Source organism: Cnephaeus nilssonii (assembly GCF_951640355.1).
Source record: "Cnephaeus nilssonii genome assembly, chromosome: 7".
In the NCBI taxonomy this organism is placed as follows: domain Eukaryota; kingdom Metazoa; phylum Chordata; class Mammalia; order Chiroptera; family Vespertilionidae; genus Cnephaeus; species Cnephaeus nilssonii.
The window spans coordinates 55,306,833-55,324,746 of NC_137078.1; the positions used below are offsets into that span (position 1 = coordinate 55,306,833).

At 42.1% G+C, this 17,914-nt stretch overlaps 1 protein-coding gene across 1 annotated transcript; it reads left to right on the forward strand.

The window, feature by feature from the left end:
- The first annotated feature begins 15,771 nt into the window (after nt 1–15,771).
- DIRAS3 (DIRAS family GTPase 3) lies at nt 15,772–17,521 on the forward strand. Its single transcript, XM_079776140.1, has 2 exons — nt 15,772–15,810; nt 16,410–17,521. Exon 2 carries the CDS (start codon nt 16,468–16,470, stop codon nt 17,155–17,157), a length of 690 nt encoding a protein of 229 aa, XP_079632266.1. The 5' UTR covers nt 15,772–15,810; nt 16,410–16,467; the 3' UTR covers nt 17,158–17,521.
- The last annotated feature ends 393 nt before the right edge of the window (nt 17,522–17,914 follow it).

A 17,914-nucleotide genomic window follows, 5' to 3' on the forward strand; every position in this document is an offset into this window, starting at 1 on the left:
CTCTCTCCCACTGTTGGTTCAGGGGAAGGAAACCTCTTCTTGTTCTTGCCTAAGAATACTTGTGTTATTGTAAAACCTTCTTTTTTAATGCCAGTCTCTGGAATTGTATTAATTAGTCTTACATTTCAAGACTTAGGCTTGTGAGTATAATATGGAAAGAGGGAGAAAGAAGAATTAATTTTACAGTGAAGAAATATGACAAACACTACCTCTACCAGGTGATGAAGGATAACATAGACAGTAATGTCATGTTGACAGTATATACCTGTGATATGATGTGATGAGAATGATACTGTACCTCTGTGGCTTTCCTCCCAAACAATTCCGCAGGCTAATTATGAGAAGAATATTAAGTAAGTCCCAAATGAGAGACATTCTACAAAATATTTGACTAGTAATCCTCAAAAATTTCAAGGTAATAAAGTCTGAGAAACTATAACAATCAAGAGGAAACTAAGGAGACATGATAACTAAATGGGATAGGATCTTGAGGCCCAGAGAGAACATTAAAAAAGAAAATGAGAAAATCTGAATAGAGAATGGACTTGACAAGGGAATATAAAGTACAGCATAGGGAATATAGTCAATAATATTGTAATAATTATATGGTGTCAGGTGGGTACTAGACTTACCCGGGTGATTACTTTGTAAGTTATATAAATGTCTAATCATTGTACAACTGAAGCTAATATAATATAGTATTTCAAGTGTAACTGAAAATAAAACACTATAAATTAAAAAAAATAATGGACTTAAGTTAATAATCATGTATCCATATTGGTTCGTTTATTGTGACAAATATACATGTAAACTGTTGTAATAAGGGAAACTGGCTGGGAGATATGTGGGAAGTTTTGATCCTATCATGGTTAATTTTATGCATCAACTTGGGTAGGCCATGGTATCCAGTTATTTTGTCAAGCATAAGTCTAGGTATTTTTTAGATGTGATTTACATTAAATCAGTAGACTTGTATAAAGCAGATTATCCTCCATAATGTGGGTGGGCCTTATCCAATCAGTTGAAAGCTTTAAGAGAAAAGACTGAGGTCCTCTTTGCAGAAATCTGAACAAAGTATAAACTTGAGTTCATAATTATGTATTAAAATTGGTCCAATAATTGTGACAAATATGCCATACTAATGTAAGATATTGATAATAGGACAAAATGGCTGTGAGGTATATGGGAATTTACTATCATTACAATACTTCTGTACACATAAAGCTGTTATAAAATTCAAAAATTATTTTAAAAATTAGACTTTTAGAATTTAATTTTAGTGGCAGAAGCATGATTTTGTTTTAAAACAGCAGGTGAAAACTGATTTCTCTTTATTGACTTGTACAAAGAAAAAGCCAATGAGTATCTTATAGTGGAAACACTGTGCATATGGAAACAATCAAAAGAGAATATGATAGAAAACTACACTCTTTTACTTAAAAGGGGGGTGAAATGTGGCTTTAATGGGAATTTTTTCTTCATTTTTAAATAATGATTCCTCTCTATCAGCTCTTTCCTGCCACTTTACTAGACCATAGTGGCCAAGAGAGAACTGGGAGCAGGGGAATGGGAGATATTGGAAGGTCATTGCTCTGTCTGGCAGATCATGTTCAGAACATCAGGTAAGTTGAAGATCAAGCCATTCATTCAGAAATATTTATTGCTTGCCTGCTATATACCAGGAAGTGTGAGGACTTCTAAAATGCATTTACAAATGCTACTCTCAAGCATCTTATTATTGTTCAGGATTGTAACACATACATACACACGATTTACATAAGTATAGGATATATCGATCATATCCTTATATAAATCATGTGTGTATAATAAACATGGATATGAAATAATCCTATCTAATTAAAGAGAAACATGCAAATTGGCCGTACCTCCCCTATGCCCACAAGCCACACCCACCAGCCAATCAGGTGTGAGTATGCAAATTAACCCAACAAATATGGCAGCAGCCACAGAGCTGGAGAGAGCAGGAGGCTTGGGTTGTCTCCAGCAATGGAGGAAGCCAAGCTTTCCGCCCACCCTGGCCTGCCCTGGCCTCTGCTCAAGGCTACAAAGTTTCAATTATAGAAGATAAATAAATCCCAGACACCAGGGCCTCCGCTTGGGTCGCCGGGGGGCATGGCTGGCCTGCAAACCACCACAGGCCCCTCACCCAGGCCGCTCCATGCCCCAAGGGAACCCCCACCCTGATCATGGGCACCCTTCAGGGCAAACCAGCTGGCCCCCATCCGTGCAGCAGGCCTCTATCCTATCTAATAAAAGAGTAATATGCAAATTGACCATCACTCCAACACAAGATGGCTGCCCCCATGTGGTCAAAGATGGCTGCCTCCATGTGGACATAAGATGGCCACCACAAGATGGCCAGCAGGGGAGGGCAGTTGTGGGTGATCAGGCCAACAGGGGAGGGCAGTTGGGAGGGACCAGGCCTGCAAGGGAGGGCAGTTGGGGGCTATCAAGCCTGCAGGGGAGGGCAATTAGGGGTGACCAGGCTGGCAGAGGAGGGAAGTTCAGGGTGACCAGGCCTGCAGGGAAGGGCAGTTAGGGGGGGACCCAGGCCTGCAGGGGAGAGCAGTTAGGGGGTACCAGGCCTGCAGGGAAGGGCAGTTGGGGGGACCAGGCCTGCAGGGCAGGGCAGTTAGGGGTGACCAGGCCTTCAGGGAGGGCAGTTAGGGGCAATCAGGCTGGCAGGGGAGCAGTTAGGCATCAATCAGGCTGGCAGGGGAGTGATTAGGGTGTGATCAGTCTGGCAGGCAGAAGCGGTTAGGGGCAATCAGGAAGGCAGGCAGGCGAGCAGTTGGGAGTCAGCAGTCCTGGATTGTGAGATGGGTCCCAGATTGGAGAGGGTGCAATCTGGGCTGAGGGACACCCCCGCCCCCCGTGCATGAATTTCATGCACCAGGCCTCTAGTATAAATATAATATATATTGTATATATCCTATCTAATAAAGAGGGAATATGCTTATTGACCATCACTCCATCACAAAGATGGCTGCACCCACAGCTGAGGCCAAGGTCCCATAAGGAGCCTCAGCTATGACCCCTGAGGCTATGCCCTCCCCCACTCTGTGGGCCTTGACAGGAGATCTCAGGCCATGCCTCCCACCCGGGAGGGCTTGACAGGGGACCTTAGGCCAAGCCCCCTTCCAAGCACTAGGCCAGGGGACCTGAGGCCATGCCCCCCGCCTGGCGGGCCTTGACGGGGCACCTCAAGGGGTGCTTCCCATTCTGGTGCTGGGCTAGGGTACCTCAGGCTGCTCCTCCCTGCCCCAGTGCCAGGCCTGGGGATCTCAGGCCGTGCCCCCCACCAGGTGGGGCTTGACAGGGGACTTCAGGCTGCACCCCCCACCCCAGCACCAGGCTAGGGGACCTGAGGCTGTGCCGCCCTGCCTGGCTGGGCTTGACAGGAGACCTCAGGCCGTGCCCCCCACCCAGTGGGGCTTGACAGGGCACCTCAAGGTACACCCCCAGTGCTGGGTCGGTGGAACTCAGGCCACACTCCCCACCAGGTGGGGCTTGACAGGGGACTTCAGGCCATGCCCCCCACTGAGCACCACGCCGGGGGACCTCAGGCTGCACTCCCCACCCAGCGGGGCTTGACAGGGGACCTGAGGCTGCACCCCCTGCCTGGCAGGGCTTAATGGGGGACCTCAAGGCATGCCCCATGCCCCGGTCTGGGCTGGGGGAACCTCAGGCCACACCCCCCGTCCTGGCGCTGGGCCAGGAGACCTGAGGCTACACCTCCTGCCTGGCAGGACTTGACAAGGGTGGGACTAGCTGGGTCTGGATCTAGCCCAATGGGGGCAGGGGGGTGGCCGGGTCTGGGTCTCATGCAATTTTGAGGCACATGTGGATGGGCGGGGACTTGACTCTGGGTCCTGTGGTGCGCCCCAGACTCTGACAGGAGGAAGGTTTTCATATACATTTTACTAATTTTCTTTCATCTTTGACACTTCTATTATAGAGAAAGGGCAAATAGCAATATTAAATTATTTCCTCTAATTAATCCCCTTTTAATATGCACGAATTTCGTGCACAGGGCCACTAGTGTATATATAAATGTAAATAATGTATCATATACAGTATATGTATATACCCTGCATAACTCACTCTCTTTCCTTGCCTTCCATAGGCAACTGTTCTAATGTGTTTAACAGTTAATGCATCTTGTATGTGTATATTCCTGAAAAAACATATAATATTGTTTTGTGGGCATATATCTTAAATTTATGTAAATGGTGAAGTGCCATATATCTCATCCTATTTTCTTTGTAATTTTTAAGCACTATGTTTTAACACACATTATTATTATGTGAATATATAACCTTTTACTTATAATCTATACGTAAAAGCCTAAGCAACCGCTTAACTGCTCAACCAGTTGCTATGATGTGCACTGATCACCAGGGGGTAGATGCTCAATGCAGGAGCTGCCCCCTGGTGGTCAGTGTGCTCTCACAGTGGGAGCACAGCTCAGCTGGCCGGGATGAGTGGGGCCGGGATGAGCAGGGAGGCTCCTCCCCGGATTACCACAGGCCACACCATGGAACCCCCCGATGCACGAATTCGTGTACTGGGCCTCTAGTTACTATACAACATTCCAAGGTTAGTATCCTGGAATGAAAGAAAGATCTTCCCCTGCCAGTCCCATTACATCTGACACTCTCCACCCACAGCCCACCTTGTCAAGGAGGCTTCATAGGCTGATGCATTCCTTTGGGTCTAGGATGTAAGTATTCACGCACACAGACTTGATCACTTAGGAAAGTTTCCAAAGAAGGATTCGAGCTCATTTCATTAAGAAGACTATGCTGGCAGCTTATTCAAAGTTGTAGTTAGTGCTACTCTAGAAATCATCTCTGCCTCCTGTGAATATATTATGAATGATTCCTACAGAATTTTTTTTCCTGGACCCCAGAAGACTATGCTAACTTCGTCTCTAATATCCCCATAGGATTTCTGATCATTAACTATGTTTCAGGATTGTGCACTTGCAGGAGAATGAAAGGTGATGGGTATGGAAGAAAGGAACTGAACGCCTTGTCCTGTGTCTGATTGGCTGTGACATTTTGAGCAGGTCTTAACCACCTTCTGTGGTTAGAATAGGTGCTGAAGTCACTCTTCCTGGCTTTGAATAACAGTTCTACAGCTTTCTAGCTATGTAATCTTGGACAAATTACTCACTTAGGAAATGAGGTAATTAAACAGATGATTTCTAGGATGGATTCCAATTCAACTACCGTTGTATCCATAGATGCATTTTGGCTCTGTGCCCTTTGGCATCATTCTTCTATCAGAGACATCCTTTCCCCAATGTCTTCTTTTCCCTTTAAGTTTCTCTCCAGATAGCATGTTCTCTATAATGCTTTTCCTCAGAACTTAGATTTAAATTAAGAATGGAAGAGTGTTCCATTAGAGATGGAATAAATGAAGGTAAAATGAAATATACTTTTCTTACTTGTTGAAATAATAGATAACTCTTAAAAGTAATCCTATCTAATAAAGAGGAAATATGCTAATTGACCATCATGCCCTCACAAAGATGGTGGTGCCCACAGCCAATAAGGAGGGAATATGCTAATTGACTGCCACGCCCTCAAAGATGTCATCACCCACGGCCACAAGATGGTGGCGCCCAGTCCCCTCAGCCCCACGGAATGGCAGGCACGCAGCACGGCTGGGCCTGCCTCCAGGCAGGGTCTGGCCGCTCTGCGCACCTGCCTCCGAAGTCCCCCAGTCCCCTCAGCCCCCCAGCCGCCCAGGGCTGGCCTGAGGCACAGGCAAGCCTTGGATAGCGGCTGCCCAGCCTCCCAGGGCTGGCCCAAGGTGCAGGCAAGCCTTGGATACCAGCTTCCCAGCCGCCCAGGGCTGGCCCAAGGTGCAGGCAAGCCTTGGATGGCAGCTGCCCAGCTGCCCAGGGCCACCTGAGGCTCAGGTAAGCAGGGCCGGCTGAGGCTTGCGCTGCCAGCAGTGGCAGCAGCAGAGGTGTTATGGGGGCATCATCTTTCCCTGATCATCGGGTCGCCTCCCACCCCAGAGGGCTTCAGAACTGTGAGAGGGGGCAGGCCGGGCTGAGGGAACCCCCTCCAGTGCATGAATTTTTACACACTGGGTCTCTAGTAAGAATAAAAATGGATTAGGTGATTATAACATATAGGTGAGTGACATGAGTGGCATTAATGTTAAAAAGGAAGGGAGGAATGAATTGGGAATACTATGTTATAAGGTATCTGCATTGCCTGTGAACTGGTATAGTGTCCATGTGAACTGGTATTTAAAACTGGACTTAAATTTGTTATAAATGTATATTGTAAGTTGGTATGCTAAGAGAGAAGAGAAAAATGGAAATCAATGAAACAAACAAAAAAAATGGCTCATTGAAAAGTTCAATAAATGGATAAAGCTGTAGCTGGGTAACCAAGAAAAAAAAAGAGAGAGAAGACACAAATTATCAATATCACGAATGAACTAGGGTCATCACTACTAATATGACGGACATTGAAAGGTTAATAAAAAACTATAGTGAACAATTCTATGTCCACAAATTTGACATTTTGTAGACAAATTGTTTGAAAGGCAAAAAGTACAAAAAATTCATACAGTAATAATAGATAATCTGAATAATGAAAATGAAGAAAACTGAATCAACAATTAATAATATTCCAAAAGGGAAACCACAAGATCTAAATGTTTTTATTGGTAAATTCAACTAAATATTTAAGGAAGAAATGATATAAATTACTAAAATTTCTTCCAGAATATGAAAGTATAGGAAATACCTTCTAATTCATTTTATGGGGACAACATTACCCTAAAACAAAATCAGACAAAGACATTAAAAGAAAGGAAAACTATAGACCAATGTAATCTATAAAATTGAGATAATAATAGTATATACTATATGGAATTCTTGTGAGTAAATTATTGAGTATTGAATGAGTAGATAGATATGAAAGGTTGGGAATAGCCATAGTCGGTTTGGCTCAATGGATAGAGCCTCGGCTATGGACTGAAGTGTCCCAGGTTCAATTGTGGTCAAGGGCATTTATCTCGGTTGCAGGTTCAATTTCGGCCCTGGTCAGGGCACGTGCCAGAGGAAACTAATCGATGTGTCTCTCTCACATTGCTGTTTATCTCTCTCTGTCTCTCCCACTTATTTCTACTCTCTCTTAAAAAAAAAAAAAAAAAAGGCCTGAAATAGCACCTGGGACATAGGGAACACAGTGAATATTATGAGGACAATAGGACTAAATATTTTTTAATAATTAAAAAATAAAAGGTATACAGATTACAAAAGAAGAAATAAAACTGACTTTGTTTGTAGGTTACATGATAGTCTATGTAGAAAACCCCAAAGAATTGACAAAATAGAAAATCACTCTGAAACTAGTGACTATAGCAAAGTCACAGAATACAAGTAAGTGTATAAAATAAATTTATTTCCTTTATACCAACAATGAATACTGGAATTTAAAATTAGTAACACAATACCATTTACATTAGCATAAAAAATCTAAATAATAAATCTATCAAGATACATACAAGAACTATATCCAGAGAAATACAAAGTTCTAATGAAAGAAGTAAAAAAAAGATCCAAATAAATTGAGAGATATTCTGTGTTCATGGATTGAAAGACTCAATATTGTTAAGATGTCAATTCTTCTCAACTGGATTTACAGATTCAACACAATACTGACCAAAATCTGAGCACCTATTGTATGGACATCAACTCAATTCTAAAGTTTATATGAAAAGTTAAAAAAAAAATAGCCAACACAATACTAAAGAAAAACAAAATTAAAGGACTGACATTATTCAACTTCACGACTTACTATAGGGTGTCCCCTCAAAAAGTATACACACTTTGAGATTATAAAGTCAGTGTTTATTAAAATATAGTTATTTTCAAAATTTAAAAGAATCTAAAGAAATGAGTGTGTATACATTTGGGAGGACAACTTGTATATAGCTACAGTGACCAACACAGTATAGTACTAGCAAAAGAATAAGAATAGACACATAGACCAATGGAACAGAATAGAGAGCCCAAAAATAGACCACACAATTATAGTCAACTGATCTTTGACAAAGGAGCAAAGACAATTTAATGGAGAAAGGATATTTAGTTTTATTCCCCCAATAAATCATGCTGAAACAATTGGGTATCCCTATGCAAAAAAAAGAAAGAAAGAAAAAGAAAGAAGAAAGAAAGAAAGAAAGAAAGAAAGAAAGAAAGAAAGAAAGAAAGAAAGAAAGAAAAAGAATGTACACACAGACCTTAAACCCTTCACAAAAATTAACTCGAAATGGGCCATAAATCTAAATGTAAAATATAAAACTCCTAGAAGATAACATAGGAGAAAATCTAGGTGAGCTTTAGTTAGCTGATAAGATTTTAGATGAAACAGCAAAAGAATATTCATAGTATGTACCCGGGATATGATGTGATGAAAACAGTATTTTATCTCTGGAATCTTCCTCCCCAAAATCCATAACACCAGTTTAATCATGGTAACAAATAATTAGGCAAATTCCCATAGAGGAGCATACACATTATTCATCACCACAACCCTATGATGTAGGAACTCTTAATATCAGGAAAAAAGGGACTTGGGTATATCTGTAAGCTAAGATAAAGAATATAATGGAAAGAAAGAGGTCAAAGAGATAGGATAGAGGTGGATTATTGATCAAGCAAGGTTCTCAAGAATTAGTTTCAAGCTTTCTTTTGCATCAGAATCACATGAGTGGGCTTGTTAAAATGCAGACCCTCAGGTTTCACCTATAGATTCTGATTCTGTGGATATGACCTGGGTATTTTTTAAAATATTTTTTTATTGATTTCAGAGAGGAAAGGAGAGGGAGAGATAGAAACATCAATGATGAGAGAGAATCATTGATTGGCTACCTCCTGCATGCCCCCTATTGGGGATTGATGTGCCCTAACCCAGAATCGAACTGTAACCTCCTGGTTCATTGGTTGAAGCTCAACCACGGAGCAACTACCTGCCGGGCTGTGAGCTCAGTATTTTTTATCAAATAAATTTGACATGTAAATTGGGTTTGGTATGTTTAACAAGCATCCCAGGTGATTCCCATACAGGTGGTCCTGGGACCACAGGTTGAAAAGCACATGCGGGCTCAGATGAAGACAATAACCTTGTTTGGCGAAAAGAGAAAATGCTTCAGGATATGTGTGGGCCAGGAGCTGGTGGCCTTCTTTCTTCGTGAGGTAGGAGATGATATCTTTATGAACAAGGGGCTGTCTGTAGCAATAGGGTGCTTCGGAGAAAGCAGTTTGGAAACAGAAGTGGTAGGAATGGGAGAAGATGTTTGCGGAGGATAAGGGAAGGGATTTCTGAAGCAACCTTGATCCCAGAAATCAAATTTGTAAAGAAGATACTATCTCCTTGTGAGGGATGGAGAACACAACTGCCATTAGTTTTCTACAGGGCTTAAAAGGAGCATGAGGGGAGGGAACCTAGAAAGAAACTGAAAGAAAACAGACTCCCAAAATTATCACTGTGAGGGTTGTGACCATCACCACCTGGCTCTACTAGAGAGGTAGCATGGGGTAAAACGCACAGGTCCTGGAGCTGGCCAGACTTCCTAGCCTCTACCACTTCACCTCTCTATGCCCAGGCTCATTGTTTGTAAAATCGAGTTAGTAAGTCTCTACTTCATAGACTCATAGTAAATCCTAAATGAGTTAACATATGTAAAATTGTTAGTGTGATGCCTGGGTCACAATGGCTGAGTTGTTTTCATTCTTTAGCTACTAAGAATTAAGGCAGTGATGTTCAACATTGTTCATCTCATGGCACATATAAACTAATTACTAAAATTCTTTGGCACACCATAAAATATATTTTTCGCCGATCTGAAAAATAAAAGGGTATAATTTTGGTTCATTCACACTGGATGGCTATTGTTGTGTTGGCTGTTGTCAGTTTTTATTTGACAATCTCAGGGGAAAGAGGTTGGTTCCCCTGACTAAGTAGTCAGCTATTGCATGTTTTAAATTTTCTGGCAGCACAACAGTTGAAAATCACGGAATTAAGGTGCTATAAATATTTGTGTGCAAAAGGTACATATAAATTTATGTGTGTTTTGTGTGAACAGAGTTTTTTTCTTACTTATCTGGGATAAATACCCAAAAGTGCAATTGCTGGTTGTATGTTGAGTTGCATGTTTGCTTTTATAACAGACTGCCAAACTGTTTCCCAGGGTGGCTACCATTTCGCATTGCCCCCAGCAGTGCATGGGCGATCTGCGGCCTCATCAGCTTTTAGTGTTATGACTATTTTTTTATTTTAGCTATTTTGGTAGGTGTGTAGAAATATTACATTGTGCTTTTAATTTGCATTCCTCTAGTGGCTAATAATGTTGAAAAGTTTTATATATGGTTATTTACCATCTGTATATCTTCTTCAGTGAAATATTTACTTTTGTCTTTTGTCCATTTTCTAATTGGACTTCTTTATTATTCAGTTTTATGAGTTCTCTATATATTCTATAGACTAATTCTATGCCCAATTTATGGTTTGCAAATATTTTCTCTCAATATATACCTTTTCTTTCCATTGGCTTTATAGGGTCTTTCAGGAAGAAAAAGTTGTAATTTTTGTGAAGTCTAATTTATCAAATTTTCCTTTCATGGATTGTGCTACTGGTGTCAAGGCTAAGACCTCAGCCTAGACTTAAATCCCAAAGATTTTGTTTGATTTTTATTTCTAATGACTTTGTACTTTTACATTCATTGTGTAAATGATGTGAGGTTTTGTTTGACATTTTTTGTTTACTTGTTTGCTTTTGTCTATGGATGTACAATTGCTCTAGCACCACTTGTTGAAAAGACTATTCCTCCTGCATTGAATTGCTTTTGGGCCTTGGTCAAAAATCAGTTTGGCATGTTTGTGTGGGCCTATTCTTGGGTTCTCTATTCTGTTTTATTTATGCACATGTCTATCCATCCAGCAATATGACACGTTCATGATTACTGTAGCTATACTGTAAACCTTAATCAAGTAGAGGGATTCTTTTCATTTTATTCTTCTTTTTCAAGTGTGTTTTTAGCTATTCTATGTATTATGCCTTTCCATATAAATTTTAAAATAAGCTTGTCTATGTTCACAAGAAATCTTACTGGGACTTTGACAAGAATTATATTAAATATATAGATCAATTTAGAGAGAACCACATTTTTACTAAGTGTGTCTTCTAACCCATGAACATATTTGTACATCATGTATTTAGGTCTTCTTTGATTTCTTTATTCGGAGTTTGTAATTTTCAGCATTCATATCCTTTATGTGTTTTGTTAAGCATATACAAAATATTTCATTTTCTTTAGTATGATTGTAAATAGTTTTGTGTTTTTCATTTTGGTTTCTACATATTCTGTGTTACTATATGAAAATATTTTTCTTTTGACCTATCTGTCATTAAATGTGAAATGAGTTTCTTCTCATTTCAAATACCACATTGGCTTGTGAATGTTTTAGTGTGCTTTCTTATTGTTAATCCTTACCAAGGATATTTTTTCCCATTGATTTTTTAGAGAGAGTGGAAAGGAGGGAGAGAGAGAGAGAGAGAGAGAGAGAGAGAGAGAGAGAGAGAGAAAACATCGATGTGAGAGACACATCAATTGGTTGCTTCTGACATGAGACCCAAACTGGGGCTAAGGATCAAACCTACAACCCAGGTATATGCCCTTGATTGGGAATCAAACCTGAGACCCTTCTGTGTAAAGGCCAGTGCTCTAACCACTGAACACACTTGCCAGGGCTTTTTTTTTTTTAATTCACTCTACCAGTCTGCCTTTTTAATTGGTCTATTTACACCAATTTACATTTAGGAAATTTTTTAATATATTTGAGGCTATGTGATTTTATTATTTGTTTTCTGGCTTTCCTGTTTCTTTTTTTCTCACCTTTTTGTGGGTTACTGGAACAATTCTTTAGGTTTCCATGTTAATTTACTTTTAGTGTGCTTGAATATATCTCTGTATAAAAAGTTGTTGCTCTGAACATTAAAATATGCATATGTGACTTATCACAGTCTATTAGTTTCAACATTTTGCCACTTTGAAGTATGGAAACCTTACCTCTATTTCAGGCTTTTTGCCTTCCCCAATTTTTAATATTATTGCTCTGAGTATCAGATGTTGTTATGACTTTTTGTTTTAGTCATCAAATATGATTGTAAAAACTCATGGAAAGATAATCTGTCATATTTGCCCCTACTTTTTTTTTTTTTTACATATTTTGATATTCTACTTTTCTTTTTGAAATTCCAAGTTGTCCTCTGTTATCTTTTCCTTTTTGTGTAAAAAAGCCTCCCTTTTCCATTCATTAAGGATAGGTTCATTAGCAACAAATACTCTTAGCTTTTCTGAACATATCACTATTTCTTCTGTGTTTCTTGAAAGATCATTTTTTTGGATATAGAATTTAGAGTTGGGAGTGTTTTTCTTTCAGCACTTGAAAAATGTCATGCCATTTACTCTGGCATTTATGGTTTCAAACGAGATATCTGCTGTCATCAGAATTAGTGTTCCTCTATAGGTAATATGTTACTGTTTTTCCTAGCTGCTTTCAAAAGTTTTGTGTGTATGTGTGTGTGTTCACCTTTCAGAATGTGATTATAGTAGTTCCTCTTTATTTGTGGTTTCACTTTCTAAGGTTTCAGTTACTCACACTCAATCACTATCCAACAATATTAAATGAAAAATTCCACAAATAAATAATTCACAAGTTTTAAATTGCATGCTGTTCTGAGTATTGTCCTGAAATCTCCCGCCATCCTGGTCTATCCCACCCGGGATGTGAATCATCGATTTTTCCAGTATATCTATGCTATACATTCGACCCACCTGTTAATCATTTAGTAACCATTTTGGTTATCAAGATTGCCTGTCATGGTATTGTAGGGCTTATATTCATGTAACCCTTATTTTACTTAATAATGGCCCCAAAGCACAAGAGTAAGTGGTGCTGGCAATTTGGATATGTCAAGAGAAGCTGTAAAGTGCTTAATTTAAGTGGGAAGGTGAAAGTTACCCACTCAATAATGAAAGGAAAAAAAATCATATGCATAGAAAGAAACATAGTTATATATAAGGTTTGGTAATATTTGCAGTTTCAGGCATACACGGGATCTTGGAATGCATCCCCCACAAATAAGGTAGGCGGCTGTATGTGTCTTGGCATGGATTTCCCTGCAATTATCCTGGTAGCGTTTGCTCAGTCTCTTGGAACTTAGGTTGTGTCTTTCACCAAATTTGGGAAGTTTTCAGTCATCATTTCTTCATTACTCAGACCCACTCTCTTTTTCCCCTCCATCTAGGGCAGTGATGGGCAACCTTTTGAGCTTGGTGTGTCAAACTTTGCCAAAAAACTGAGCATAACTCGGGTCGTGTGTCAGTTTGAGGAAAAAAACATTATTTCACAAATGTTTCATCCTCAGGAGCAGCAAATGTTTCATCCTCGGCATGTGGCCGCCTCAGCGGCCATGTGTCATCAGAAATGGCTACGCGTGTCAGTGCTGACACGCGTGTCATAGGTTCGCCATCACTGATCTAGGGCTTTAATGAAACAAATGTAGGAATGTCCTACGTGTCCTTGAGACTATTCAGCCCCCACGCCCCGCCCCAGTCTATTAGCTCTCTGTTGTTTACATTAGTACCTTTTATTGCTTTATCCTCAGCTCACTGATTCTATCCGCTGCCACCTCCATTCTACTATTGAACCCATTTAGGAAGCTTTAAAAAGTTTAACCCTGGCCAGTGTGCCTTAGATGATTGAGTGTCGTACCATGCACGGAGAGGTTGCCAGTTCAATTCCATCAGGGGCACATGCCTGGGCTCGATTCCCAGTAGGGGGTGTGCAGGAAACAGCCCGTGGATGTTCGTATCATTTATGTTCCTCTCTCCCATCCTCTCTCTATAAAATCAATAAAAGCATATTTTTGAAAAAGTATTTTTCAGTTCTATAATTTTCATTTAGATCCTTTTTATATATTTTATTTGCTGAAGTTTTTATTTTATTTGTTTCAAAAAAAAGTGTAAGTGCTTGTTGAAGTATAATGGGCTGCTTTAAAATCCTTCTCACATTATTCCAACATCTGATTCATTTCAATGTTAGTTTCAATTAATTGTCTTTTTCCCCTGATATACATATCTCCAAATTGTGAATCCTAACTAGCTGATATCTATTTCAGAACTCTATTGTAGCCCAGTTCTTTGAATCCTATGGCCCAGTACAGTGCTGGTTGCCTGGGATTGGTCTCTTTTTTTGTGTGTGGGTTTTTTGTCATTGTTGTTCATCCTCACCAGAGGATATTTTCCCATTAATTTATAGAGAGACTGGAAGGGAGGGGGAGGGACAGAGAGAGAGAGAAACATCAATGTGAGAGATACACATCAACTGGTTGCCTCCTGCACACACCCTGACCAGGGCCAGGGATTGAGCCTGCAACCCAGGTACATGCCCTTGACCTGAATCAAACCCATGGCAGATGCTCTATCCACTGAGCAAACTGGCTAGACCTATAGGGCTCTTCTTAAGGTAAAGCTTGTGAGGTATAAGACTCATTTTGGGTGTAAGAGCTGTGGTTTCATACTTTCAGCAACCCTTGTGAATTCTATTTAATAATCTTTTCATTGGACTTCTCTGGGATTTAAAGGCTTTAACTTTGAGGTATATATTTTTCCACCCCAGTTTTTCCTGTGTGTGTGTGTGTGTGTGTGTGTGTGTGTGTGTGTGTCTTGCCTCCAAAAGCATCTTTATTCCTGCCCTGATTTTTTAAATAAGGTTTTTGTAATGATCAAATCAGACATTGTAGAAAGAGAAGGGATGAATGTGATAGCTGCTCAATGTCCCTGGGTTTAGAGGGCACCCTTATCCCTCTGACAGGGAACCTGTCTAAACCACAGGAAAGCCAACAGGGAGGAAGGTCCTGCAGTCTCTTAAAACAGAAATCTTAGCATGGCTAAGCCCACAGAGGCAAGTGCCTGTGATTCCGGGACCCCCTCCCCTCCTCCAGCCCTGGGCCTAGGGTACAGGCACTCTCAGGTGTGGGGGACGCCAGGACGGAAGGCTGGGGGAGGGGTGGGCATGCATCTGGGCTCGGCCAGCCCCCCACAAGGACGGTCCCCCCTCTGCATATCGTGCAAGTGGAGTCTCCCAGCCTGCGCCCCCAGGTTTAACAGGAGCATTTTGGGAGCATTTCTCTCGGAACCTCCGAGCGAGCTGGTGGTGCTGCGCTCCTGTTGCAGCTTCAGGTAAGCGATTGGTGACGCATCTGCAAATACCGCCATTGCCGCCCTGGTCCGGAGTGAATTTGCCCGCTAGCATCTTGCTTTTTACGCATTCTATTTAAAAAACAGACAAACAGACAAATAGTTCTTCGTTAAGGTTTCTAGTGGCGTCATTCCATTCCTGAAAGAAAAATATCCTGGCTATTTTTTCAGGAGACGCCCCCTTGAAAAATGTATTGCGTCATTTGTTGCTTTTTTACAGATGAGCAAGGGATTGCTAAACGCCCCTGTAGAAAGGGGCGGATGTGGGTTTATGTTGCAGTAATACATAGTACAAAATATTTTTTTAAGATTATGGCAAATATTTAGGCTACATGCCAGGATTCCTACATGACATCGGAGCAGATACTGATCAAACCTTCCCACATGCCGATGTTCTGCGTTCTGTTATTTAACCCTCACGACAGTTCAGTGAAGTGGCTGCTGTTTTGCCCATTTTGCAGATGGAAACACGTATAAAGGTCACAAAACCTGTAAGTGGCAGAGCCTGTAGTTGAAGGCAGACATTTCTGGTTCCCTGGGATAGGTCTCTTCTTAAGATAAAAGAGTTTCTACTAGCATTGGAGGTATAAGGCTCATTCTTGGTGTAAGAGCTGTGGTTTCATAGTGTCATCATTCCGTTTAGTTATCTTTTAATTTGACCTCGCTGGCATGTAACGGCTTTAACTTTGGGGTATATATTTTTCGACCCCAATTTCTTCTCTGTGCGCTCGCGCGGGGCACGGGCGGGGGGAGTGGGGGGTAAGGGGGGCGGTTGTGGAGTGGGGGGTGGACTGGCGGGCACGTCGTCCGTGGGTACCCTCCCTGGATGACACGGGGTGGGCAGTGGGTATCTATTGGCACCATGAACCACGTATCCTGGCTCCTGTGGCTTCAGTTGCTCATTTTAAACAGTAGCCACCGGGTACAGCGTCCTTGGCGCGATCCTGGGGTCTGTTATAAGCCAAACTCCGCCTAAGAGGAGGGAGGATGTGGGGTTGGGGAGCGAGCTGAGAGACCCTCCCCAGCGTCCCCAGGCAGGTTGTAAATCCAGGTTTTAAGTCCCATCTCTCTCCCTTTTCTTCCTCCCTAGGCCCCGCCTGCTCGGTGCCACATAAGTTGTGCGCGCGTCTTCGTGCCAGTTCCCGACCATGGGCAACTCCTGCTCTGGCCTCAAGGAAAAGCTGGGGCAGAGGCTGCGCCCTTCGCCCACCCTGAGTTTCATCCGCTCTATGCTGTTCCCCAAGAAGAAAAAAGATTTCTGCGTGGTGGTCCTCGGCTCTGCCGGCGTCGGCAAGAGCGCCCTGGTGCATAGATGGGTGAACAGCTGCTACTCGGAAAAGTACGTGCCGCCTGCGCCCCTGGCGGATGTCATCTACCACGTGCCCGACGGCCTTTTCGGCTCGGGAAGCAAGATGCGTATCACTGACCTCCCGGGTGGCCAGCTCTACCCGGCCCTGCAGTGCCTCAAGATTGCCAGGGGCCACGCCTTCATCCTGGTCTACTCGGTCACCGAGAAGCAAACCCTGGAGGAGCTGACGCCCTTCTACGAGCTGATCCGCGAGATCAAAGGCTCCAACCTGCACAAATACCCGATTGTGCTGGTGGGCAACAAATGTGATGAGGTCCGCCGGGAGCTGACCACGCTAGATGGCGCTGCCTACGCGCTGAAGTGGAATTGCGGCTTCTTCGAGACCTCCGCCAAGAGGAATGTCAATGTGGAGGAGCTGTTTTTTGAGCTGCTGACCCAAGAGAGGGAGCCCGAAACCAGCCCCCAGCCTACCCCCTTGAAGTCCCAGATGCCCAGTGCCGCCGAAGACGTGCTAGCAGCTGCCTCGTAATGGGAGCCCCGGGTCCCGGGAGCCTGACCACCTTCTCCGACAGTGTGTAGAGAACGTGGACCCATGACAGTGTTCTGTGTCACCTGTACGTGATCGTGCTGTGGTCTGGGTTTGTAACAGCTAGACATCAGTATGTGTCCCCTGTAAATTCATAAGTTTTCTTTTTCCCAGGCAAGAGACTTCAGATGGTTACAACGCTGATATTGGAGGAGGGGGGAAAAGGAGACTTAAGTCTTGACAGACTTCAGAGAAAATGGTTTGAAAAAGAGAATGATAAATAGCAAAATAAATGGAAAGAGGCCATGGTCGTCCTTGTAACCCTGTTACCATGTATTAATTTTTAAACATTTCAAGTCCTGTAAATGTCCAGTCAAACCTTTCTGTTCTGTACGTAATTGTTAAGAAATGTGCTTTTGCAACAAAAGCTTTGCTAGATGACTGGGAGACAGATCTACTAAACGAGATAAATGAATATTTTGAGTATTGAGGGTGGGGGCAGAGAAAATTATGAAAGTGGAAACTGGGAGGGAGGTGGGAGGGGGGAAAATGAGATATCTGTAATACTATCAACAATAAAAAATAAATCTAAAAATGGAAAATAAATAAATAAATAAAGATGTGCCCGCTTCCTGAGTCATTTAAAAAATGTTTGGGTAGTCCACATTGTGGCTTTAAAAAAGCATAATGGTTCCATGACTTAAAGCTTTCCCTGCATACGATCACCTGTGATAATTATTTTTCCACTGGACAACAACAC